The 27,418-nt window shown below is 38.6% G+C and overlaps 1 protein-coding gene across 1 annotated transcript; it reads right to left on the reverse strand.

The window, feature by feature from the left end:
- Positions 1–312: 312 nt before the first annotated feature.
- Positions 313–27,418, reverse strand: LOC100598990 (zinc finger protein 37A). The gene is given in 8 exon segments (XM_030798427.1): positions 313–2,740; positions 2,743–4,140; positions 6,246–6,341; positions 6,655–6,781; positions 25,835–25,879; positions 26,655–26,717; positions 26,832–26,923; positions 27,329–27,418. Coding segments are annotated over 5 exon segments (1,665 nt in total). The 5' UTR covers positions 25,850–25,879; positions 26,655–26,717; positions 26,832–26,923; positions 27,329–27,418; the 3' UTR covers positions 313–2,711.

The following is a 27,418-nucleotide window of genomic DNA, read 5'->3' on the forward strand; positions in this document are numbered from 1 at the left end:
CACACCTCACCCTCAGCCCTCTTGCTGCCAGCAGACACAAAGCCAAAACTCCTCTCATCCCACGAGGCAAGTCTAACTCCTCCACTCTGGGGGAGGAAGGCAGGAGAGATACATGAAAAGTCAAAGAGGGGAATCAAAAGAAAGAGGAATGGAAGGCCACATTGGTTTTTTTTAAATAATAAATCTTTTGATTGCCCTAATAAACATCTCTTGGTGATGATAATAGTTTATGGATATGGCTAGATGTTTTTTTTTTTTCAATTTTAGGATTTTGCATCTAAATCTATGAGACTTTGGTCTATAGCTTTATAGGTTTTTCGTTCGTTTGTTTGTTTTAGGTTTTGGTATCAAGGTTGTACTGGCCTCAAAAACTGAATTGGAAAAGTTCCATCTTTTTTCTTCTAGAAAAGTTTATAAAAGCCTGGTATTATTTCTTAAATATTTGGAATAACTTCAGTGGAGCCATCTGTTCCTAGAGCTTTCTTTCTAAGCAAGTTTTTGAATATTCCACTCAGGTATTGTTTGCAGTTATGACAAGGCAGAACCAATCTCTAGTATGACCTTGTTTCCAGGGCTTTTACTGATGGCATGTTCACCAACCTGCTGGCACTTCCTAAGTTCTAATAATTTCTCCTTTATACTGCAAAATGCAAAACAGAACAAAAATCCTACTTATTATCTTCTCAAATTAGCTTTTCAGGCTCCTGCCCTATGCAGCATGAGACATCTGGAAATTTCTTGAGAAATTATATGTGTTTGAAGCCCCTAATGTATCCATTTTTTTCATTGCAGTCTTGATTGTTCTCCTGGCTTCTGGTCCCCCCATGCCTTCCCCTGACCCCCAGGTTATGGTCCTCTGCCTGAATTAAGTTCAGTATTCAGGTTCTGCCCTATAGCCAGAAGTAGAAAGGCCCCCAGAGCTGCATTCTGTGCATGTGCTTTCTGAGACTTACCACTCTCTAGAATTTTGCCCCTTTAGTCCTCTTTGCTTCTATAGCAATTAGTTGCATTTAAATATTTTCTGTAATTTTATAGTTATCCTCAATGGGTCCATTCTGCTGCCAACTACTATACCTTACCCAATAGCAAAGTCTATTTTTGTGTTTGTTTCTTTGTTTTAATCTCTCTCTGTCACTCAGGCTGGAGTGCAGTGGCATGATCTCAGCTCACTGAAACTTCCACCTCCCAGGTTCAAGTGATCCTCCCACCTCAGCCTCTCTAGTAGCCAGGACTACAGGTGTGCACCACCATGCCCGGCTAATTTTTGTATTTTTAGTAGAGACAGGGTTTCATCATGTTGGCCAAAGCTGGTCTGGAACTCCTGACCTCAGGTGATTTGCCCACCTCAGCCTCCCAAAGTACTGGGATTATAGGCACAAGCCACCATGCCCAGCCTATTTGTGCTTTTTGAAAGCTCCATATTTAAGTTATATCTACATATACATTTTAAAAAGTTATATCACCTATGAAAGACGTGTTTCAGTATGGAGAAAAATAGAGTTGGGTACAATAAGTCACTCACCGCAGAATGTCCTGGCTTATGTGTTAGACATCTGCAGGGCAGAAACCACCAGAAATCTGTACCCACTCTCTTCTACTAATCCTCATAAGTTGCATACAAGGCAAATTGACTTGCCGCTTTGATCCACCATTTTGAGACGGGTCGTCCGAATTTAGTCTGCCCCAGGATTACTCAAAAATGCTGCTGGTGGGCTCCTGTACTATGGCCCCAGATTGAGGGTCTTTCTCTTTCTTCTGGACATTCAAGAGCACTCTTGTTTGTGGGTCCCTTTGCTAAAAAATCTTCCCTTATTTTTCATATGGCTAAGCAATAAACCTTTGAACTACTTATAGCCATTGGCTCAAGTGGCATCTTTTCAAGTCTCTTAGAAAATAGCAGTCTTGACAATGAACTAAACTGGATATTAACAAAGTAAAATGCTATTTCTCAATAAAAATCTTTTTTCCACATTTTCTTAAATTGCTAGATATCCTGCAATTCAACCTGTTCTATGTTAAATTTAGATTTTAACTTAAAACGTCCACACATTCGATACAATTAAAAATACTTTCTCTACTATCTGATATCCACTGAGAAGCTACTTCTTATTACATATACTTCATAAAATATAACCTCATAGTAAATGCTTTCCTATAGTTTCCTACAGTTTGTGCATTTTCTCCGGCCTCTTGACTTCACACAGAATGATTTTCCACATTCATTACATCCATAGGGTTTCTGTCTTATATGAGTTCTGTGGTGAACAATTAGGGCTGACTTCTGATGAAAGGTTTTCCCACATTCATTACACCCAAAAGGTTTCTCCCCTGTGTGTCTTCTCAGATATTCTGTGAAACTGTAGTAGTAGCAGAAAAATGCATCCTCTCTCAACCTAGGGATGCTGACCCAGGTTTCACGCTATGTGAATTCTCTGATGTTTAATGAGGAGTGGCATTGGGCAAAATGTTTCCTATATTCATTCACTAATAAGTTTTTTCCACTTTTAGTTTTGTAACATAGTGTATGGTCCAAATTCCAGAATAATGTTTTCCTGCATTCCCTATCTTCATATTGTTTTTTTCCCTCTTTAAGTTCTCTTCTATACTGTGAGAACTGACTTCACAGCAAAGGCTATCATTATATTAACAGATTTCTCTCACCCTTTGTTCTGTGTTCTACAAAGTTCTGACTTCACCCAGAGTAATTTCCCTCATTTACTACATTTATAGGGTTTCTCCTCAAGTGTGTTCTCTGATGTACAGTTAGTTTTGACTTAACATAGAATGATTTTCCACAAACATTACATTCATAGGGTTTCTCCCCTGTGTGTGTTCTATGATGTGCAATGAGTTTTGACTTCACACAGAATGACTTTCCACATTCATTACATCCATAGGGTTTCTGTCTTATATGAGTTCTCTGGTGAACAATTAGGGCCGACTTCTGACGGAAGGTTTTCCCACATTCATTACATCCAAAAGGTTTCTCCCCTGTGTGTCTTCTCAGATGTTCTGTGAAACCGGAGTAGTAGCAGAAAAATTTTCCACACTGAATACATTCATAAGGTTTCTCACCTGTGTGAGTTCTTAGATGTTTAGTAAGGGTTGACTTCTCAGAGAATGACTTCCCACATTCATTACATTCATACGGTTTTTCACCTGTGTGAATTCTCTGATGTTTAATGAGATCTGATTTTCTGAGAAAGGCTTTCCCACATGCATAGCATTCATAGGGCTTCTCCCCTGTGTGTGTTTTCTGATGCACAGTAAGGACTGACTTAAATGAGAAGGTTTTCCCACATTCATGACATTCATATGGTTTCTCCCCTGTGTGTGTTCTTTGATGTTGAGTAAGGGTTGACTTTTCACTGAAGGATTTCCCACATTCATGACATCCATAAGGCCTCTCCCCTGTGTGAATTCTTTGATGTTTAATGAGGTCTGAATTCTTATAGAAGGTCTTCCCACATTCGTGACATTCATAGGGTTTTCCACCTGTGTGTGTTCTCTGATGTCTTGTGTGGGCTGACTTCTGGGTGAAGGTTTTTCCACATTCATGACATTCATAAGGTTTTTCCCCTGTATGTGTTCTGCGTTGTAAATGAAGGACTAATTTTTCACTGAAAAAGGTTCCACATTCATTATATTCAATAATATTGTTAATTGAGTGGGTTCTCTGAATTGGAGTGAGATTTAACTTCTGGCTGAATGGGTAAACACTCTGATGTTCAAGGAGAATGGATTCCTCAAAGATATTTTCTCCACATTCCTTACCATAGTGGTTCTCTCTTGGATGTGTTTGCTGATGAGTGATGAAAAATGACATATCACGGGTTTTCCCATGTTCAGTATATTTGCAGGTTTTCTGTCCTATGTAACCTCTCTTATGTACAAGGAAGAGTGAATTCTCAGGGAAAGCTTTCCCACATTCACTGTATTCAAAAGGTTGCTCCCAATTTTTAATTTTCTGATGCCAAACAAGGTCTTCATTCAGCCAGAAGCCGTTCCCATTTTTATTATATTCAGAAGGTTCCTCTTCAGAATGAATTATTTCATGCTTTTCATCACAGAAACATTTTCCACCTTTGTTAAACTCATTGAACTTCATTCTTGAATAGTTTCTACTGGTATTAATTAATTCTGAAATACAGAATGACAGGAAAGGTTAGTTGACAAGGATATGTAAGAGAAATGAAGTTAGCATTATATTTGAAGGCATGGCTCAGTTTAGGCCATTATCTCCTCATACCTACGTTATGACAATGTGCACACTTCCAGTCTTATACCTCTTTTCAATTCAACACAGCAGCAGCAAATTAAATTTCTAAAAGTTCTAATTCATAGATAGTCCTATAATTCAGGCTCCAATTCTATGTGGTTTTGTTGTTCTTGGTTGTTGTTGGTGGTGGTGGTGGTGTTTTTGAGACAGAGTCTTGCTCTGCCACCCAGGCTGGAGTGTAGTGACATGATCTCGGCTCACTGCAACCTCCGCTTCCTGGGTTCAAGCGAATCTCATGCCTCAACCTCCCAAGTAGCTGGGACTACAGGCATACACAGCCATGCTCGGCTAGTTTTTATGTTTTTAGTAGAGACGGGATTTTGCCATGTTAGCCAGGCTGGTCTCGAACTCCTAGCCTCAAGCAATTCATCCACATTGGCCTTCCAAAGTGCAGGGATTACAGGCATGAGCCACTGCACCTGGCTAAATTGTTTTTCTAGCTCTGATTCACTAGGAATAAAAGTATGCAACAATAAGAGTGAAATCAATGAGTGAACAAGCCATCTTGCCATAGGATCAGGTTTATGGTTCTATTCCAGCTATGGGATTTGCCCTTTATTCCATCAACTGTACTATACTATACCGAGTCCAATGTACCAAGAACAAACGCTTTTTTTTTTTAACAAGGCATCACTGAAGTAAACATATCTTTACATTTAGATTCAGATTAGAACCAAGCCATTCTTTTACAAGTCTAGAGTGAATATATTTCACTCTAGGTAAGTTCAGCTGTTTGTCCCTCATAAATTGCTCATTCCCATCATAATCTCATACTGATTGTTTTTCCATTGTCAGTTTGCAGTCTAACAGTGTTTTTAAAAAGTTGCCTTCCCAAATTTTCCAAGTTCATTTACTAAAAAACATGAAAGGACTGTTTGTATAATTCATTTAAGCACAAATACCAGCTGGATTGCTATAACAATATTCTTTGTTAAACACTGATTTTAAAATATTTCATGCAGTTCTGTTCTTGTTCACCAACTATGTTCCTGGCAGCCATTACTTTACCTATGATTTTCTCTCAGAGCCCTACATAAATATTTAAATCAACAGTACTTAACAAATAATGTTTATCAGTATTATCCGGAGAGCTTTTTCAAACACAAATTTTTTCAGGCTTCACACTGAAATCGTTACTGGTTGAATGTTTAATTTTAATTTTAATTGCTTTTTATTTTTTAGAGACAGAATCTTGCTCTGTCACCCAGGCTGCAGTGGATTGGCACAAACAAGAGCTAACCACAGCCTCTTCCCAGGCTAAAGCAAGACTCTCACCTCAGCTCCCTAGTAGGTGAGATCACAAAAATTAGCCAGGCATGGGACCACAGGTGTGTGCCACCATGCCTGGCTAATTTTTTAAGTTTTCATAGAGATGGGGTCTTCCTATTTTGCCCAAAGTGGTCTCAAATTCCTGGGCTGAAGCAATCCTCCCACCTCAGCCTCCCAAAGTCCTAGGATTACAGGCATGAACCACTGGGCCCAGGCTATTTTAAAATAATTCTGTAAAAAATGGTAAATATGGTAAAAAGCTAATGAATGAGCAACTCAAAAAAGCATGTATAGAAAAATATATTTAATCTTATAGAAGGAGGGATGCTTTTTACTGGGAAGAGTATACCAGGGAGCTTTCTGGGGGTGTTGAAAAATCACTCTGTATATTCATCTCAATGATGGGTACATGAGTGTTATATATATATATATATATAAAATTTTATTAATCTCTGGCTTAACTATATAGTTTATACCACAATTAAAAAAAAAAACAAGATGTGTGTATGGAAGTGATACTGGGAGATGCTGGGTGATTCGGAGTCACTGCATATTTGGGTCATGTCAACATGTTACTTCCAAAGGTCTGGAGCCTCTAAAACATGATTCCTAAAGAACATTTCAATGGTCTTATTAACCGAACTTACCCTTTGTGATCTACCTTCCTTTAAATTCCATCTGGCACATACTAACTCACCCAGATGACTCTGGCTTGGAAATTTTTCCTCTAATATCCATGGCTCCTCGCCTTTCTCCAACTTGAGAATCACTTCTGGTTTAGGAATGCAATACCCTGTGAATGAGAATTGTATTACTTGGGACAAACTGGGTAGGTTTTCCTGAAGGAGGAAGACAGTATACCCCAAACAGTACACACACATACACACACACACACACACACACACACACACACACACACACTTCATTTAATCCTGTCATGGGGGCAGAGGAAAACATTCTTTCTGGTATCCAAAAGGGATAAATTGTCCTTGACCTCTGAATCTCAAATCTAAATATTATTATATTGTACAAAAGTTCCACAAGTTTCTATTGATAAGAAAGGACATGCATTCTGGCCTTCTACATGGGAAACAATTCCTACCTACCTACTGAGACAAGGTGGCTGTAGTTCTCCAGCATCACATCCCTGTACAGGGTCCTCTGAGCAGGGTCCAGATGCTGCCACTCCTCTTGAGTGAAGCCCACAGTCACATCCCTAAATGACACTGATCCCTGGAAAATCACAGTTCTGCTCAGTCTGAAGTGATAAGAATCAGTTGACGTGAAAAAAGATGTTTAGGGACAAATTCTTACCATTTTTATTGTTGAAAATTAAATAGAAACTGTTACAAAGGGCCTCTATGATATATGTTGTTTTATATTACACATTGTGGGTAAAGATCGTAGTAGAAATATCCTGTTGGTGCATTAATTTATTACTTAATACAAAAATATTTATTGCCTACATGTGCCTAGAGCTTTCTTAGTTTCTGAGTATTCCAATTTGAACACAAGAGTCTTCCTTACAAGAGAGGAACATATCTTCTCATAAGGAAACATACATACAGAGACATACCTACCACAGGACTTAAAGGACTCACACTACAGATATGTGTAACACATATGGATCATAAACGTGTTCTGTGCAAATTCATGTGAGAGTGTGTCAACATATTAGATTTCACTAAAGTGATAAAACTTTAGTTCCTTTGCAAACATGTAACAAAAACTTAAGAAAAGGTTAAAAACCTGAAAAAATATGTGGCAAGTCAGTGGAACTGCTTAACAGGATAAGAGCATGTCTTACCTGTGAAGAGGTAAAGGTTGCAGAGGCATGGAAGATGAGGGAGACTAGGAAATACTTTTGGCTTTAATCCTGTTAGTGTTCTCCAAATATTTATCACTCATCTAATCCGTAAAAATTTTTAGCAACTACTAGTTTTATTTATATTTATTCATAAAGTAAATAAAATACAATCAATCCATATATAAGGAAAGCTTAATTTTCTTCTTATTTTTTAGATAAAAATATAAATAGGCATGCTGATATTTTCCTCCCACGCCCTAAAGGACCGGCAGTATATGACATAAACACAATTATCTTGCATACTTCCTTTAGGCCATAGGCTCCCTGCTCCCCCCACCCCAGGTCATTGATGCGAATAGCAGAAGTTGATGGTGAACTGGAAATACACACCTGAATCTCTGTAACATAATTCAGTTTTCACTGAGGAAGCAATGCCACCAAAGTAGAGACTGCTGGAGAGCAGCATTAGAAGAGATTGTCTATACTAAGGGACAGCAGTGGAGATTTGGAAGAGGGAATGCACTAAGCAAAGGAAGAGAGGAAGGGCTACTTCCAGAGGGCCTGCATAGAGGCCTTAGAAGGTCTGGAAATCAGAACCAGGAGGGTGGGTGTTGGGGGAGGGGAGAGTGCAGAGTGACAATAAGACACATGCAGGCCATGCTGCTCTTAGAACGTCTTCATGTCATGGAAGTGAGCATGTCCAGTGGAAGGCTACAGAGATGATTCTGAAGCTTGGGAGAGACCTAAGGTTTGGAGTTCAAGACCAGCCTGGCCAACATGGTAAAACCCCATCTTTACTAAAAATACAAAGAATAGCCATGCATGGTTGTGGATGCCTGTAATCCCAGCTACTTGGGAGGTTGAGGGAGGATAATCGCTTGCACCCAGGAGGCAGAGATTGCAGTGAGCCAAGATTGTGCCACTGCATTCCAGCCTGGGTGACACAGTGAGACTCCGTCTCAAAAAAAAAAAAAAAAAAAAAAATCACAGATTAAAAAAAGAGCATTCCAAAATTAAATGTTAATATTTGCCTAACTGTGCAAACAAAACAAATACTCTCTGAACACTACTAGAAAACAAAATGGGCCAGGTGCGGTGGCTCATGCCTGTAATCCCAGCACTTTGGTAGGCCAAGGCAGGAGGATCACAAGGTCAGGAGTTCAAGACCAGCATGGCTAACATGGTGAAACCCTGTCTATACTAAAAATACAAAAATTAGCCAGGCATGGTGGCAGGTGCCTGTAATCCCAGCTACTCAGGAGGCTGAGACAGGAGAATCACTTGAACCTGGGAGGCGGAAGTTGCAGTGAGCCAAGATCACACCACTGTACTGCAGCCTGGGCAAAAAGAGTGAAACTCTGTCTCAAAAAAATGAAAGAAAGAAAGAAAACAAAATGGATGTAAAATACAGAATTGTACAAATCTAAGTATATAAAATTGCACAAATTATAACAAAATAAAAACTAGAAAAAGAGATAATAAAAGAATAGCTTGTAAAATATACACAAATCCAGGAGATAAATACCATTCTAAAATGAATTCCGAAAGAAAAAAAAGCTAAGAAGAGACTTTTTTGGGGGGAAATGAGGGCAATCAAGAGCACTGTGTACATTATAGCCCATTTATGCCTGAGGTTGCAATTTTTTTTAATTTTTGCAATCAGACCTTGAAATGACCCTGAGCAGTAGGATATAAATAACTCCCACATGCTTAGCGTTCCAATAATGGAACACTAGGCATACATGGTTTAGGGAATTCAGAACGCCAAGCACATACCCAGGACAGGAGAAGCTTGGCAAAGACCTCAAAAGACCTTAAGGTTTTACTTCTGGCTAATCTCTGTGCTCAGTGCAAGCAAGCAGTGAAGACTAAGATGAAGTTCTAAATGGACCAGGCTAAGTACTTAAAAAGTGCCCCAGGACAGAGCCAATTTGCAAATAATAGGAAAGGGGTTTTGCTGTTGTTCTTTTTAGTTTTTTTTTTTTGGTTGTTGTTGCTTGAATCTTGGCCTTCCAGGAAAAATGCCTGTTAAAACAGTACCTGAACACAAGCTAAAGAGAGAGAATCCAGTGACCACACATGACTAGAAATTAAAATAGAGACTGCAAAAACCTGTTTGAAAAATTCATAAAAACAAATGGATGACTGAAGACTTCAATAATGAAGAACAGCAAAGTCTAGAGAAGAATGAGAAAGTGATTTCTAAAGTTACCAAATTATGATATTAAAATGCCCAGTTTCAACAGGAACAAGAAAATCACAAAGCATACAAAGAAACTGGAAGTGTTGTCCAATCACAGGAAAAATATAAATTGACATATATCCCTGAGGCAAACCAAACATAACACTTCTTAAACAAAGACTTTAAATCAACAGTCTTAAATATACTCAAAAGCTAAAAGAAAACATACAACAACTTACAAACCAAATATCAAAAAAGAGATTGAAATTATAATAAAGAACCAAATAGATATTCTAAAACTAAAAAGTACCATAATTGAAATAATGAATTCACCACAGGAGTTCAACAGCAGATTTGGGAATGCCAAAAAGAATCTGTGAATTTAAGTATAAGACTATTGAAATTAACAAGTTTGAGAATCAGAGCAAAAAAAGAATTAAGAAAAATAAACAGAACCCAAAGGACCTATGGGACACCATCAAGCTGACCAACACAAACATTATGGGAAATGTAGAAGAATAAAAGAGAGGCAAGGAAATAGAGTATTTGCAGAAAAGCCAAAACTTCCTAAATTTGGTGGAAGACACAAATCTATACATGCAGGAAGCACAACAAATTCAAAATAAACTCAAATACATCCACCAAGACATGTTATAACCAAACAGTCAGGAAAAAAAAATGACAGAGAATCTTGAAGCAGCAAAGGAGAAGCAATTTTCACATACAAAAGAACCTCAAAAAGATCATCAGCAGGCCGGGCGTGGTGGGTCACGCTTGGAATCCCAGCACTTTGGGAGGCCAAGGCAGGCTGATCATGAGGTCAGGAGATCGAGACCATCCTGGCTAACACAGTGAAACCCCGTCTCTACTAAAACTACAAAAAATTAGCCGGATGAAGTGGCGGGCACCTGTAGTCCCAGCTACTCGGGGGGCGGAGGCAGGAGAATGGCATGAACCCAGGAGGTGGAGCTTGCAGTGAGCCGAGATCGCGCCACTGCACTCTAGCCTGGGTGGCAGAGTGAGACTCCGTCTCAAAAAAAAAAAAAAAAAACCATCAGCAGAAACTTTGGAGGTTAGAAGGCACTGGATTGATATATTAAAAGTGCTGAAAGAAAAAGCTGTAGCTGAGGATTCTATGCCTGGCAAACATGCCTGTCAATAATGAGGACATTCCCAGATGAACACCAGCTAAGGGAGTATGTTTTTACTAGATCTACTCTGCAAGGAATGCTAAAGGGAATCCTTTGGGTTGAAATGTGATTCACAACAAACGAGGGAACTGTTATAAGATTATAAGCCAAGTTTTCATCTGGATTTGGTCTTAAGAGAGAAATTAGGATTAAATAAATAAGAAAAATAGGAGACTGGCAAAGTGGATAAATTTCTTCAAATAATGCATACAAAAATGTAATTAGAATGAATAAGATTGAGTATTTGATAGTAAAACAGGGTGACTACAGTCAACAGGTTTTTTTTATTATTATACTCTAAGTTGTGGGGTACATGTGCAGAATATGCAGGTTTGATACATAGGTATACATGTGCCATGGTGGTTTGCTGCACCCATCAACCAATCATGTACATAAGGTATTTCTCCTAATGCTATCTCTCCCCTAGCCCCCCACACCCTGACAGGCCCCAGTATGAGATGTTCCCCTCCTGTGTCCATGTGTTCTCATTGTCCAACTCCCACTTATGAGTGAGAACATGCAGTGTTTGGTTTTCTGTTCTTGTGTTAGTTTGCTGAGAATGATGGTTTCCAGCTTCATCCATGTCCCTGCAAAGGACATGAACTCATCCTTTTTTATGGCTGCATAGTATTCCATGGTGTATATGTGGCACATTTTCTTTATCCAGTCTATTACTGATGGGTATTTGGGTTGGTTCCAAGTCTTTGCTATTGTGAATAGTACCATAAAAAAACGTACATATGCATGTGTCCTTATAGTAGAATGATTTATAATCCTTTGGGTATATACCCAGTAATGGGATTCCTGGGTCAAATGGTATCTGGTTCTAGATCCTTCAGGAATCGCCACACTGTCTTCTACAATGGTTGAACTAATTTACACTCCCACCAACAGTATAAAATCGTTCCTATTTCTCCATATCCTCTCCAGCATCTGTTGTTTCCTGACTTTTTAATGATTGCCATTTTAACTGGCACGAGATGGTATCTCATTGTGGTTTTGATTTGCATTTCTCTAATGACCAGTGATGATGAGCTTTTTTCATGTTTCTTGGCCGCATAAATATCTTCTTTTGAGAAGTGTCTGTTCATATCCTTCACTCACTTTTTGATGGGGTTGTTTTTTTCTTCTAAATTTTGTGTAAGTTCTTTGTAGATTCTGGATATTAGCCCTACGTCAGATGGATAGATTGCAAAAATTTTCTCCCGTTCTGTAGATTGCCTGTTCACTCTGATGACAGTTTCTTTTGCTGTGCAGAAGCTCTTTAGTTTAATTAGATCCCATTTGTCAATTTCGGCATTTGTTGCCATTGTTTTCGGTGTTTTAGTCATGAAGTCTTTGCCCATGCCTGTGTACTGAATGATATTGCCTAGGTTTTCTTCTAGGGTTTGTATGGTTTTAGGTCTTAGGTTTAAGTCTTTAATCCATCTTGAGATAATTTTTGTATAAGGTGTAAGGAAGAGGTCCAGTTTCAGTTTTCTGCATATGGCTAGCCAGTTTTCCCAACACCATTTATTAAATAGGGACTCCTTTCCCCATTGCTTTTGTCAGGTTTGTCTAAGATCAGATGGTTGTAGACGTGTGGTGTTATTTCTGAGGCCTCTGTTCTGTTCCATTGATCTATATATCTGCTTTGGTTACTGTAGCCTTGTAGTATAGTTTGAAGTCAAGTAGTGTGATGCCTCCAGCTTTGTTCTTTTGGCTTAGAATTATCTTGGCTATCTGGGCTCTTTTTTGGTTCCATATAAAATTTAAAGTAGTTTTTTTCTAATTCTGTGCAGAATGTTAATGGCAACTTGATGGAGATAGCTTGAATCTATAAATTACTTTGGGCAATATGCCCATTTTCATGATACTGATTCTTCATATCCATAAGCATGGCATGTTTTTCCATTTGTTTGTGTCCTCTCTTACTTCCTTGAGCAGTGGTTTGTAGTTCTTCTTGAAGAGATCCTTCACATCCCATGTAAGTTGTATTCCTAGGTATTTTATTCTGTTTGTAGAAATTGTGAATGGGAATTAACTCATGATTTGGCTCTCTGTTTGTCTATTATTGGTGTATAGGACTGGTTGTCATTTTTGCACATTGATTTTGTGTCCTGAGACTTTCCTTAAGTTGCTTATCAGCTTTAGGAAATTTTGGGCTGAGATGATGGGGTTTTCTAAATACAGAATCATATCATCTGCAAACAGACAAATTTGACTTCCTCTTTTCCTATGTGAATACCCTTTATTTCTTTCTCTTGCCTGAATGCCCTAGCCAGAACTTCCAATACTATGTTGAATAGGAGTGGTGAGAGGGGGCATCCGTGTCTTGTGGTGGTTTTCAAAGGGAATGTTTCCAGTTTTTGCCCATTCAGTATTATATTGGCTGTGGGTTTGTCATAAATAGCTCTTATTATTATTTTGAGATATGTTACATCAATACCTAGTTTTTTGAGAGTTTTTAGCATGAAGGGGTGTTGAATTTTCTCAAAGGCCTTTTCTGCACCTACTGAGATAATAATGTGGTTTTTGTCATTGGTTCTGTTTATGTGATGAATTACGTTTATTAATTTGCCTATGTTGCACCAGCCTTGCATCCCAGGGATGAAGCTGACTTGAGCATGGTGGATAAGCTTTTTGAAGTGCTGCTAGATTCGGTTTGCCAGTATTTTATTGAAGATTTTTGTGTCAATGTTCATCAGGGATATTGGCCTGAAGTTTTCTCTTTTTGTTGTGTCCCTGCAATGTTTCGGTATCAGGATGATGCTGGCCTCATAAAATGAGTTAGGGAGGATTCTGTCTTTTTCTGTTGCTTGGAATAGTTTCAGAGGGAGTGGTATCAGCTCCTCTTTGTACCTCTGGTAGTATTCAGCTGTGTATCCGTCTGGTCCTAGACTTTTTTTGGTTGGTAGGCTATTATTTACTGCCTCAATTTCAGAACTTGTTATTGGTCTATTCAGGGATTCAACTTCTTCCTGCTTTAGACTTGGGAGGGTGTATGTGTCCAGGAATTTATCCATTTCTTCTAGATTTTCTAGTTTATTTGCATAGAGGTGTTTACAGTATTCTCTGATGGTAGTTTGTATTTCTGTGGAATCAGTGGTGATATCCCCTTTATCTTTTTTTATTGCATCTGTTTGATTCTTCTCTCTTTTCTTCTTTATTCTTCTGGCTATTCTATTTTGTTGATCTTTTCAAAAAACCAGTTCCTGGATTCATTAATTTTTTTCAAGGGTTTTTCGTATCTCTATCTCTGTCAGTTCTGCTCTGATCTTAGTTATTTCTTGCCTTCTGCTAGCTTTTGAATGTATTTGCTCTTGCTTCTCTAGTTCTTTTGTGATGTTAGGGTGTCTATTTTAGATCTTTCCTGCTTTCTGTTGTGGGCATTTAGTGCTACAAATTTCCCTCTAGACACTGCTTTAAATGTGTCCCAGAGATTCTGGTACATTGTGTCTTTGTTCTCATTGGTTTCAAATAACTTCTTTATTTCTGCCTTAATTTCATTATTTACCCAGTAGTCACTCAGGACCAGGTTGTTCAGTTTTCATGTAATTGTGCAGTTTTGAGTGAGTTTCTTAATCCTGATTTCTAATTTGATTGCACTGTGGTCTGAGAGACTGTTATGATTTTCATTCTTTTGCATTTGCTGAGGAGTGTTTTACTTCCATTTATGTGGTCAATTTTAGAATAAATGTGATGTGGTGCTGAGAAGAATGTATATTCTGTTGATTTGGGTGGGGAGAGTTCTGTAGATGTCTATTAGGTCTGCTTGGTCCAGAGCTGAGTTAAAGTTCTGAATATCCTTGTTAATTTTCTGTCTCGATGATCTGTGTAATACTGACAGTGGGTTGTTAAAGTCTCCCACTATTATTGTGTGGGAGACTAAGTGTCTTTGTAGGTCTCTAAAAATTTGCTTTATGAATCTGGGTGCTCCTGTATTGGGTGCATATATATTTAGGGTCGTTAGCTCTTCTTGTTGCATTGATCCCTTTACCACTATGTAATGCCCTTTGTCTCTTTTGATCTTCATTGGTTTAAAATCTGTTTTATCAGAGACTAAGATTGTAACACCTGCTTCTTTTGCTTTCCAATTGCTTGGTAAATATTCCTCCATCCCTTTATTTTGAGCCTATATGTGTCTTTGCACATGAGATGGGTCTCCTGAATACAGCACACTAAGGGGTGTTGACTTTTTATCCAATTTGCCAGTCTGTGTCTTTAAACTGAGGCATTTAGCCCATTTACATTTAAGGTTAACATGGTTATGTGTGAAGTTGATCCTGTCGTTATGATGCTAGCTGGTTATTTTGCCCATTAGTTGATGCAGTTTTTTCATAGTATCATTGGTCTTTACAATTTGGTATGCTGTTGCAGTGCCTGGTACTGGTTGTTCCTTTCCATGTTTAGTGCTTCCTTCAGGAACTCTTGTAAGGCAGGCCTGGTGGTGACAAAATCTCTCAGCATTTGCTTGTCTGTAAAGGATTTTATTTCTCCTTCACTTATGAAGCTTAGTTTGGCTGGATATGAAATTCTGGGTTGAAAATTCTTTTCTTTAACAATGTTGAATATTGGCCCCCACTCTCTTCTGGCTTGTAGGGTTTCTGTAGAAAGATCTGCTGTTGGTCTGATGGAGTTCCCTTTGTCCTGACCTTTCTCTCTGGCTGCCCTTAAAATGTTTTCCTTCATTTCAACCTTGCTGAATCTGACAATTATGTGTCCTTGGGTTGCTCTTCTTTAGGAATATCTTTGTGGTGTTATCTGTATTTCCTGAATTTGAATGTTGGCCTCTCTTGCTAGGTTGGGTAAGTTCTCCTGGATAATATCCTGAAGAGTATTTTCCAGCTTGGTTCCATTGTCCCCGTCACTTTAAGGTACACCAATCAAACACAGATTTGGTCTTTTCACATAGTCCCATATTTCTTGGAGGCTTTGTTCGTTCCTTTTCATTCTTTTTTCTCTAATCTTGTCTTCTCACTTTATTTCATTAAGTTGATCTTAAATCTCTTATATCCTTTCTTCCACTTGATCGATTCAGCTATTGATACTTATGTATGCTTCACGAAGTTCTCGTGCTGTGTTTTTCACCTCCATCAGGTGATTTATGTTCTTCTCTAACCTGGTTATTCTAGTTAGCAATTTGTCTACCCTTTTTTCAAGGTTCTTAGCTTCCTTGCATTGGGTAGAACATGCTCCTTTAGCTCGGAGGAGTTAGTTATTACCCACCTTCTGAAGCCTACTTCTGTTAATTTGTTAAACTCATTCTCTGTCCAGTTTTGTTCTCTTGCTGGCAAGGAGTTGTGAGGAGTGTGTTGGAGGAGAAGAGGTGTACTGGTTTTTGGAATTTTCAGCCTTTTGCGCTGGTTTCTCCCCATCTTCGTGGATTTATTTACCTTTGGTGTTTGATGTTGGTGACCTTCGGATGGGTCTCTGAGTGGATGTCCTCTTTGTTGATGTTGATGTTGATGTTATTCTTTTCTCTTTGTTAGTTTTCCTTCTAACAGTCAGGCCCCTCTGCTGCAGGTCTGCTGGAGTTTGCCAGAGGTCCACTCCAGACCCTGTTTGCCTCGGTGTCACCAGTGGAGGCTCCCAAACAGCAAAGATTGCTGCCTGTTCCTCCACATAATAAAGTGCATATGTGAAAAAGTCATAGGTAACATACTCCATAGTGAAAGACTGAAAGATCCCCCCCTAAGATCACGAACAGGCAAAGGATAGTGCTTTCACCACTGCAATTCAACACTGTATTAAAAGTTCTAGCCAGAGCAAATAGGCAAGAAAAAGAAATAAAAGACATTCAAATTGAAAGGCAGAAGTAAAACTACTCTATTTGCAGATAACATTATTTAGCAAATAATCCACAAAACATCTACGAGCTAACAAATGGTTTTGGCATAGTTGCAAAGTGCAAAATCAACACACAACAATTAGGTTTTTTAAAAAAAAAAATACTCCAACAATGAACAATCCAAAAGGAAATTCAGAAAATAATTCCATTTATGGTAGTATTCAGTAGAATAAAATACTTAGTGCTATGGTCTGAATGTGTGTCCCCTTCACAACTTCATATGTTTAAATCTCATACTACTGCAATAGTATGAAGAGGCATGGCCTTTAGGAGGTGATTAGGAAGCTTTGCCTTCATGAATGGGATAAGTGTCCTTATAACTTAATAGACAAAGTAGAGGCTTGACAACCTGTAGAGACAGGTTTAGATACTGTGTTGCCAATAATCAGAAATTTTATTTTTGATAAGCTTACATAAACTAATGATGTTTTTCCAAAAATAAGGAGACTTAGTCAAATGGCCCCTTTTAACTTCTAAAATGTTTTAATACATCAAATCTAATTTGAATATTTAATATGGCAACTATGGATAATTCCAGGAATGGTGATCTAAGGGATCAAACCAGAGCTGAGGAGACACGTAGCACTGGCAGGTTTAAGAGATTAGATACAGGCCAGGCATGGTGGCTTACACCTGTAATCCCAACACTTTGTTAGGCCAAGGTGGGCAGATCACCTGAGGTCAGGAGTTTGAGACCAGCCTGACCAACATGGAGAAACCCTGTCTCTACTAAAAATACAAAATTAGCCAGGCGTGGTGGCGCATGCCTGTAATCCCAGCTACTTGGGAGGCTGAGGTAGGAGAATCACTTGAACCCAGAAGGCAGAGGTTGTGGTGAGCTGAGATCATGCCATTGCATTCCAGCCTGGGCACCGAGAGCGAAACTCCATCTCAAAAAAAAAAAAAAAAAAGAAAGAAACAAAGAAAGATTGGATACAAACAGGGAGAAGGAGCAAATATTGTGGATAATGATATAGCCTGGTTTCTCACTGTTGAAGAAAGAAGTTACAAAGATGGAAAACAGAAAGGCTATGGGGTTAAGATTGAAACTGGGAAAGGTCTATGTAAACTCATTGTTTAAAAAATATGTATAGACAGACCAATACAAAAATAGGTGTACACATGTGTATTTCTATGTGTGTGTGTATGTATACATACACACATGTATTTCCTAACTCTGTCAATTGAGATGGTCTCAGGCAGTGACAGCCTTTAGCAATGAGCATCCAGATCTTGGTTTTTAAATTCCATCCTCCACTAGAAAAGAACAATGTCCTTTGGAGAAATGGCTAATGGCAGAGGTAGTGCAGGAAAAGGACAAGATGGGCCAGGCACATCTATTGTTCCACAGAGTAATTACTCAAAAACTGATGTGGGAGGCAGGCTGAAAATGGAAAAGGTAATTCCAAAACTCCATCCCAAACTAAAGCAACAATTAAGCTGGAAAAAAAAAAAAAAAAACACCTCTCAGCTTCAAGCTTTTCAGAATTCTCCAATCTAATTAAAAACCTAGTACACCCAGAATATCCCTGGTATGGCTTGCTGATGCCTGTGCCAAAGTGGACAGTATGCATCTTGTTTTCAGAGAACCGCACTTGTGTATTTTGATCTGTCTATGCGGGCTCTCTGAAGAAGTGGCTCACAGGCTTGTCTTTGTTTTGCCTGCCTTGAAACTTTCTCAGGGCTAGTCTTCCAGGAAGTGCTTGTTGAAAGCATTTGAAGGCAATTATCTGGCCACAGCAGCCAGATGAGAAAAGCAGCAGATGGACTGAAAAACTGGGAATGTAAAAACTGGGAAGGAAACACATGGGGCCAGGGGTGGGGATAAGGGGTTTGAAAAGCTCCTGCATAAAGCAGGGAATTGAGGTCATGTGTAAGTCCAAGGCAATATGCATGCTCAGAAAAAACCTGAGAGGAACCTAAGCTTTCACGTCTGGTTGACCTTCATGCTCTGTGTAAGCAGGAAGTAAAGGTTAATGCAGAGATGTAAATGGCCTGGCAAACCATTACAGGAGCACCCTAAAACAGGGCCAATATGCACAGACCAGAAGAGTTTTTTGTTTCCTTTTGGCTCTGGGCATTTAAAGAAATCTCTGTCAAATCACAGACTGACCACTAAACTAACAGAACAGAGGTTTCAGTGACCATGTACAACAAAGAACACTGACTTTACAAAAATAGTTTATAAAAGTCACAAAATAAGCAAACAATACAAATAAACAGCAACAACAAATTCTGAGGAAAAGAATCTGATTTCTAGAGTTAGCACATTTTAATATTCCAAATGTTCAGTTTTCAATAAAAAATTATGAGGAATGCAAAGAAGATAGTATGACCCACAGACACACAGAACAAAGAACTAAAACCTGTCCTCAAAGACACATTTGATATTGGTCTTACTAGATGAAGAATTTAAACCATCTGTTCTAAATGTGCTCAAAGAGCTAAATCAAACAAAGAACTAACAGAAACCAGGAGAATGATGCCATGCCAAATATAAAATATTAATGTAGAGTAGAAAATTATAAAAATGTAATTAGGACTGTCTGGAGCTGACAAGTACAACCACTAAAATTTTTTAAAATCAGTGACAGGATTTAATAACAGATCGGAGCTCAAAGAGAACAAAGAATCAGCAAAATTGAAGACACTAATGGAGATTACTCATTCTGTGGAGCAGAGAAAAAGAATGGTGAAAAATGGACAGTGCCTAAGAGATCCAGGAGACAACATCAAGCACACCCACAAGTTAATAACAAGAGTTACTGACGAAGAGGAGAAAAGGGAACCAAAAAATATCTGAAGAAATAATGTCTCAAGAACTTCCAAATTGATGAAAGATATGAATCTCTATGTCCAAGACTCTCAAGAAACTACGATTATGATAACATCAAAGAACTTCAAACTGAGAGAAATAATAAACTGTCAAAAGACAAAGCATCTTGAAAGTAGCAAGAGATAAGGGACTAACCATGTACAAAGGATCTGAAATAAGATTAACAGCCAGTCTTTCATTAGAAACCATGAAGGCCAGAGGCAGTAGGATAATGGCACCTTTAAAGTGCCAAAAGAAAAAAAAATAACAAAAATTCTACATTAGGCAAAACTACCTTTCAAAAAGGAAGGAGAAATTAAAACATTCCTAGATCAACAGAATCTGAGAGAATGTGTTAGTACTAGACCTGTCCTACAAGAAATGAAAAAAGGAAGTCCCTCAGGTTGAAACAAAAGGACACTAGACAGTAACTCCAATCCAAACAAACAAAAAATTCAAATGGTAAAAGTAACCACTGTAAGTAAATGCAAAAGCCAGTCTTATTGTATTCTTGGCTTTTATGTTCTCTCTTTTTTCTACGTGATTTAAAAGACAGATACATAAAACAATAATTATGCATCTATGTAATGTGCACACAATTTATGAAGGCATAATATGTGATAATAAGAAGAAGACAAAGGACAGGGACAAAGCTGTATAGGAGCAGAGTTTTTATATAATATTAAGGCTTAGTTGGTATTAATGCAAGCTAGATTGTTATAAATTCAAGATGTTAATTGCAATTCCAAGTATTAACACTAGGTAAATAATGAATACAAAGAAATACAAAAGGAATTAAAATGGCACATTAGAAAAAAACACAAAAGAAGGCATACACAGAAAAACTGAAAACAAAAAAGATGTAATACATATGGAAAATAAACGGCAAAATGGCATAAGTCCTTTATCAGTTTATCATTTACTCTAAATGTAAATAAACTAAACTCCCAACTAAAAGACAGAAATTGGCAAAATAGGCTGGGCATGGTGGCTCACACCTGAAATCCCAGCACTTTGGGGGGCCAAGGCGGGCAGATCATGAGGTCAGGAGTTTGAGACCAGCCTGGCCAATACGGTGAAACCCCGTCTCTACTAAAAAAAAAAAAAAAAAAAAAAAAAAAAAATTAGCCAGGTGTCATGGTGTGCACCAGTAATCCCAGCTACTTGGGAGGCTGAGGCAGAAGAATTGTTTGAACCCTGGAGGCAGAGGTTGCAGAGAGTCAAGGTCACACCACTGCACTCCAGCCTGGGTGACAGAGTGAGATTCTGTCTCAAAAAAAAAAAAAAGAAAAGAAAAGGAAAAACAAATTGGCAAAATAAATACAAATATATGATCCAACTATACATAGTCTATAAGACACTCTCTTTAGATACAAACACACAATGCAATAGGTTGAAATTGAAATGACAGAAGAGGATAGTAACCTAAAGAATGCCACAGTGGCTATACTGAGACAAAAGAGACTTTAAGTCAAAAACTGTTACAAGAGCAAAACATTACATATTGATTTAAAAAAAAAAAAAGGTCAGTCTACAAAGGAGACATAGTAACAGAAATGGAAATAAATCATCCTGAAGTTTACATGGAATTTCAAGGGATCTCAACTAGCCAAAATAATCTTGAAAACCCATGCGTGTATAGTAAAATGATTTTCAACAAAGTTGTCAAGAACAGTCAATAAGGAAAGGATAATTTTTCTAACAAATAGCGTTGGAAAAACTGGATAGCCACATGAAAAACAAAACTAAAAAAAACAAAAAAACTAACTCAAAATGTATCAAACACCTAAATCTAAGAATTAAAATTAAAGTTACAAAACTCATGGCAGAACACATCAGAGAATGGATTCTTGACATTATATGTGACAATGTTTTCTTGGATATAATACCAAAAACCACAGGCAACAGTAGTAAAAATAAATTGGATATTTCGAACTTAAAAATTTTGCATCAAAGGGCATGGTTAACTGAATGAAGAGGCAACCAACACAACAGGAGGAAATATTTGCAATTCATGTATCTGATGAGGAATTAATATAAAAAAAAAGAACCCCTACAACTCAAAGCAAACAAAATAATCTGATTCAAAGATGGACAAAGGACTTGAACAGACATTTTGTTGCGGGAAGTCAGTGACCCCAAACGGAGGGACCGGCTGAAGCCAAGGCAGAAGAACATGGATTGTGAAGATTTCATGGACATTTATTAGTTCCCCAAATTAATACTTTTATAATTTCTTATACCTGTCTTTACTGCAATCTCTAAACATAAATTGTGAAGATTTCATGGACACTTAACACTTCCCCAATCAATACCCTTGTGATTTCCTAGGCCTGTCTTTACTTTAATGTCTTAATCCTGTCAGCTGAGGAAGATGTATGTCACCTGAGGACCATGTGATAATTGCATTAACTGCACAAATCGTAGAGCATGTGTGTTTGAACAAATATGAAATCTGGGCACCTTGAAAAAAGAACAGGATAACAGCAATTCTTCAGGGAATAAGAGAGAGAACCTTAAACTATGACCACTGGTGAGCCAGGCAGAACACAGCCAAATTTCTCTTCTTTCAAAAGCAAATGAGAGAAATATTGCTGAATTCTTTTTCTCAGCAAGGAACATCCCTGGGAAAGAGAATACATGCCTGGGGGAATAGGCCTATAGACAGCCCCCCAGGTGTGGCCATCTCCTATGGTCTGTAGGAGTGAAATAGACCCCGGTCTCCCATAGTGCTCAGGCTTATTAGGAAGAGGAAATTCCTGCCTAATTAATTTTGGTCAGACCGGTTGCTCTCAAAACCCTGTCTCCTAATAAGATGTTATCAATGACAATGGTGCCCGAAACTTCATTAGCAATTTTAATTTCACCCTGGTCCTGTGGTCCTGTGATCTCACCCCACCTCCACTTGCCTTGTGATATTCTATTACCTTGTAAAGTACTTGATGTCTGTGACCCACATCTATTCGCATACTCCTTCCCCTTTTGAAGCTCCCTAATAAAAACTTGCTGGTTTTATGGCTTGTGGGGCATCACGGAACCTACCAACATGTGATGTCTCCCCCAGACGCCCAGCTTTAACATTTATCTCTTTTGTACTCTGTCCCTTTATTTCTCAAACCAGCCAATGCTTAGGGAAAATAGAAAAGAACCTATGTGACTATCAGAGCAGGTTCCCCAATACATTCCACCATAAAAGATATATAAATGGTCCACAAGCTTATGAAAATATGCTCAACATCACTTATCATTAGGGAAATACAAATCAAAACCACGATGAAAAATTACCATACACCCATTACAATGGCTGCTATCAAAACAACAAAAGAAAATACGAGTGTTGGCAAGGACATGGAGAAATCAGAATCCTGTACAACTGAGGATGGGACTGTAAAATGGTGCACCTTCTGTAGAAAACAGGCTGGTGTTTCCTCAAGAAATTAAAAATAGAATTACCATAGATTCCAGCCATACCACTTTTGACTATATAACCAAAAGAACTGAAAGAAAGATCTCAAAGAGATAGTTGTACACCCATGTTCACAGTAACATTATTCACAACAGTTAAAAGGAGGAAGGAACCCAAATGTCCACTGACAGATGAATTAATAAACAAAACATGGGTACAATGAAATATCATTCAACGTTGAAAAGGAGATAAATTCTGACACATACTACAACACTGAGGAAGCTTGAGGACATTATGTTAGGTGAAATAAGCCAGTCACAATAAGACAAATACTGTATGATATCACTTAAATGAGATATAGCAAAAGTAGTGAAACTCAGAACAGAAAGTAGGATGGTGGTTGCCACAGGCAAGGAGGAAGGGAAAATGGGGAGTTACTGTTTAATGGGTAAAGAATTTCAATTTCCCAAGATGAAAAAGTTCTGGAGATTAGATGAACAGTATGAATATACATAACACTGCTTCTGAATTGTACATCCCAAAATGGTTATTGCTAAAACAAAAAACTAACAATAAATAAAGATTCCTGCTTTGGCCACATATATTCAACATTGTACTAAAAGTTCCAGCCAGAGCAATTAGGCTAAATAAATACACACACCCAAATTGGAAAGAAAGAAATAAAATATTTTCGTTTGCAGATGACATGATCTTATATGCAGAAAATACTAAAGAATCCACAAAGAAACTACTACAAGTAGGAAACAAATTCAGCAAAATTACAGGATACAAGATCAACACTCAAAAATTAGTTGTGTACTCATTACAATGCACAGTCAAAAAGCAAATTAACAATTCCACTTACAATACCATTTAAACAAAAAATTTTAGGCTTATGGGCCATTACAGTCTCTACTGCAACCAGTCAATTCTGCCCTCATAGTGTGAAAGTACCCACAGACTATACATAAATACATGAGTATAGCTGAGTCTCAATAAAACTTTATAGACACTGAAGTCTGAATTTCATATAATTTACAATAGCATTTAAATGAAAAACTAATAAATTTAAGCAAGGATATGCAACACTTGTACACCGAAAACTATAAAACATTAATGAAGGAAAGAACACCTAGGGGAAAAAAATCTTACATTCATGGATTATAAGATTTAATATTAAGATGATAACACTCCCCAAAGTGTTATTACCCACTCCAATACTTACCCAATGCAATACTTATCAAAAACTCAACACACTTTTTTGCAGAAATAGAAAAGCTAACTAAAAATTCCTATGGATTGCAAAGCACCCTGCTGTGGAAAACTGTCAGTTTCACAATAAATTAAATGTAAAATTACCATATCACCCAACAATTTCACTTGTAGGTATATATCCAGAACAATTGAAAGCATGTATTCTAACAAATATTTGTACATGAATGCTCATAGGAGCACCATTCACAATAGCGAAACACAGGATGACCCCCAATGTCCATCAACAGATGAATGGATAAACAAAAGTTGGTATACCCATATAATAGAATATTGTTCAGTCATAAAAGGGACAAAGTACTGATATACAACTACAACATAAATGGGTCTTGAAAACATTATTCTAAGTGAGAGATCAGACACAAAAGGCTACAAATTGTATGATTCCATTTCTATGCCATATCTAAAACAGGCATATCTATAAAGACAGAAAGGAGATTATTGGTCGCTAGGGGCTGGAGCAGAGGGGAAAAAGGGAGCAACTGCTTTTTAAGTTACAACACTGCTTATTAAGGGTACCATGTTTCTTTTTGGTGTGATGAAAATATTCCAGAAGTAAATGGTGGTTATGGTGTTACAACATTGTGAATGTACTAAAGTCATTGAATTCTATACTTTAAAATGGCTTAATTGTGAATTTCATGTGATGTGTATTTTACCGTAATTTTTTTTTTTAGGTAGAATCCCTTGAAAGTTATTGCAAATATTCCAGTTCTGCCCAGTCTCTAGGGCTGTCACAAAGCCTGCCACATCCTAACAACCCATGATCACTAGCCTACCAGGACTATTTCTTTAAACAACCATAAGTCCTAATGCTACACAATTCATGTGAATTTTTTGGTTTTTTTTTTTGAGACAGAGTCTCACTCTGACGCCCAGGCTGGAGTGCAGCAGTGCAATCTTGGCTCATTGCACCCTCCACCTCTTGGGTTCAAGCGATTCTCCTGCCTCAGCCTCCTGTCTCTCTGGGATTACAGGTGCACACCACCATGCCAAGCTAATTTTTGTATTTTTAGTAGAGACGGGGTTTTACCATGTTGGTCAGGCTGGCCTCAGACTCCTGACCTCGTGATCCACCCACCTCGCCCTCCCAAAGTGTTGGGATTACAGGCGTGAGCCACCTAGCCCGGCCTATTTGAATTTTTTAATCACATACTTTCTCTTGATATCTCTTAAGTTTTCCCCTGGACTGCACATGAATTATTCACTTTGTTGTACTATTTTTTCGTGTAACTGCAAGACTGTTATCGGAAGTTTCACAGTGTCACGTAATAAAGCCCATTGACAAACTGTTTTATGTTCCAGTTTCATAACTCTGTGAGATCACAAGATCTGAATTCACTTACATGACATTTTTGTCTTGCTCTTCATCAACTCTTTATCAGAAATCCGAAAACATTTTCTATAAAGGGTCTCACAGTAAATATTTTAGGCTTCTGGGCCATTACAGTCTCTGCTGCAACCAGTCAACTCTGCCCTCGTAGTATGAAAGTACCAACAGACAATACATAAATACATGAGCATAGCTGAGTCACAATAAAACTTTACAGATAATGAAATCTGAATTTCATATAATTCTTTTTTTCCCTCAGCCACCTAAAAATATAAAAACCATCCTTCGTTTGTGGACCATAAAAAAACATGAGGCAGGCTGCATTTGACCCCTGAACTGTAATGTGACCTCTCCTCTGTATTTTCCCTGAGGTTATTTCTAGAATGTATAGACATTTTTTAAACCTCAATAATTACTTTTAAACAAAACTGTGAAAAAATAAACAACTTACCTGGGATGTGATCATCTTCCACTGGTGTTGGAAAAGCAGAGCAAACTGTGAGGGTGTAGCTGAGAAATAAGAAAACATCATGAGTGATGTCACTTGCCTTAAAAGGTCCACTTCGCAGCTGGCAAAACATCTCTGAAAGGGAGATACTCACATGCCCATGCATGACTCTGGCATGATTATGTACTGCTTGGACTCATTAGTTTTCCAATGTAAAAACGTTTGTTTTCTACTGACTTAAAAACAACTTACGTTGTATTCTAACAGAGTATGCAAACCGATATATTAAACTAATTAAGCAAGTTAGGAAAAGCCAAAGAGTGGAACATAATACTTTCATTAAAACTGATGCTAAACAAAAATACTCAGGTTTTAATCTTTATTACAAACCAGAGAATCCCAACAAGGTTTTGAAAAAAGTGATGTGGTATTTTTCAGCCCAGTTTTTTTTGGTTGTTTGCTTTTTTGAGACAGAGTCCTGCCCTGTCGCCCAGGCTGGAGTGCAATGGCATGATCTCGACTCACTGCAACCTCCTGCCTCAGCCTCCCAAGTCGTTGGGACTACAGGTGCGCACCACCACTCCCGGCTAATTTTTTTTATTTTTAGTAGAGACGGTGTTTCACCATGTTGGCCAGGCTGGTCTCGAACTCCTGACCTCGTGATCCACCCACCTCAGCCTCCCAAAGTGCTGGGATTACTGGCGTGAGCCACCGCGCCCGGCCCAGCTCAGTCTTTTTGGAAGGAAAACGAACTTGCTCTAACTTGGTTTCAGGTTCTCAAAACCATCTTTGGATTTAAAAAAGCAAACTGATTTTTACTTACTCTGTTGTCAACGCAGCAAACACCCTCCTGAGTCCTCAAGCGACTCAGTGTCTGTTCTTGACTCTGCCACAACAAAATGTGTCAATGTCATCAGTCACTTAACACGTTAAGCTCGTTTCCTGTCCGCCCCACCCCACCCCATCTTTTAAATAAAGCGTAAATAGATAACTTACAGACCTTTCTCACAGCTGCACCTCTGATTTTGTGAGATCAAGATGGGGGCATCCGTACATCTCTAGTTGTGCTGCAGTGCGCCAACAGCTCAGCATCTAGAACGAGCGAGTAACGAATCCAGGCATGGAGGGTGCTGTCCTCCACTTGCCTGCTAAACTCGTCCCTCCACATGATGCCTTCACAACTCCCCAAGAAGCATTGCTGTCTGCTCCTTCGGCCTTGCCCTCCTCTGCCCCCACAACTGAATGGGCACAAAGCTCCCACCATCACCCAGCCTGTGGGGGTCTGGACAGGACACAAATCGAGCCTCTGCCCCTCCCACCCGTGCTCTAGATCTCTAGTGAGGTCTCAGCCCAACTGATTGGGTGTCCTCCTAGGAGGGCCCCTGGGCCCTCGCCCCCCACCCTTCCCTTCTTACCCGACAACAGCTGCTTTGCTCCAAGGCAGCTGGGCCTAAGCCCTTCAGTTCGAATCCTCATCCAAGACTGAAAGCTCCCTACCTCTTCCTGTCACTTGAGCCACGAGCTGGACCCTCTAGAAATGCCCACTGGTGCTACTGGGGACACAGGCGAGGCTGGACAGTGCTGGAG

Source organism: Nomascus leucogenys, chromosome 18 (assembly GCF_006542625.1).
Source record: "Nomascus leucogenys isolate Asia chromosome 18, Asia_NLE_v1, whole genome shotgun sequence".
NCBI lineage: Eukaryota > Metazoa > Chordata > Mammalia > Primates > Hylobatidae > Nomascus > Nomascus leucogenys.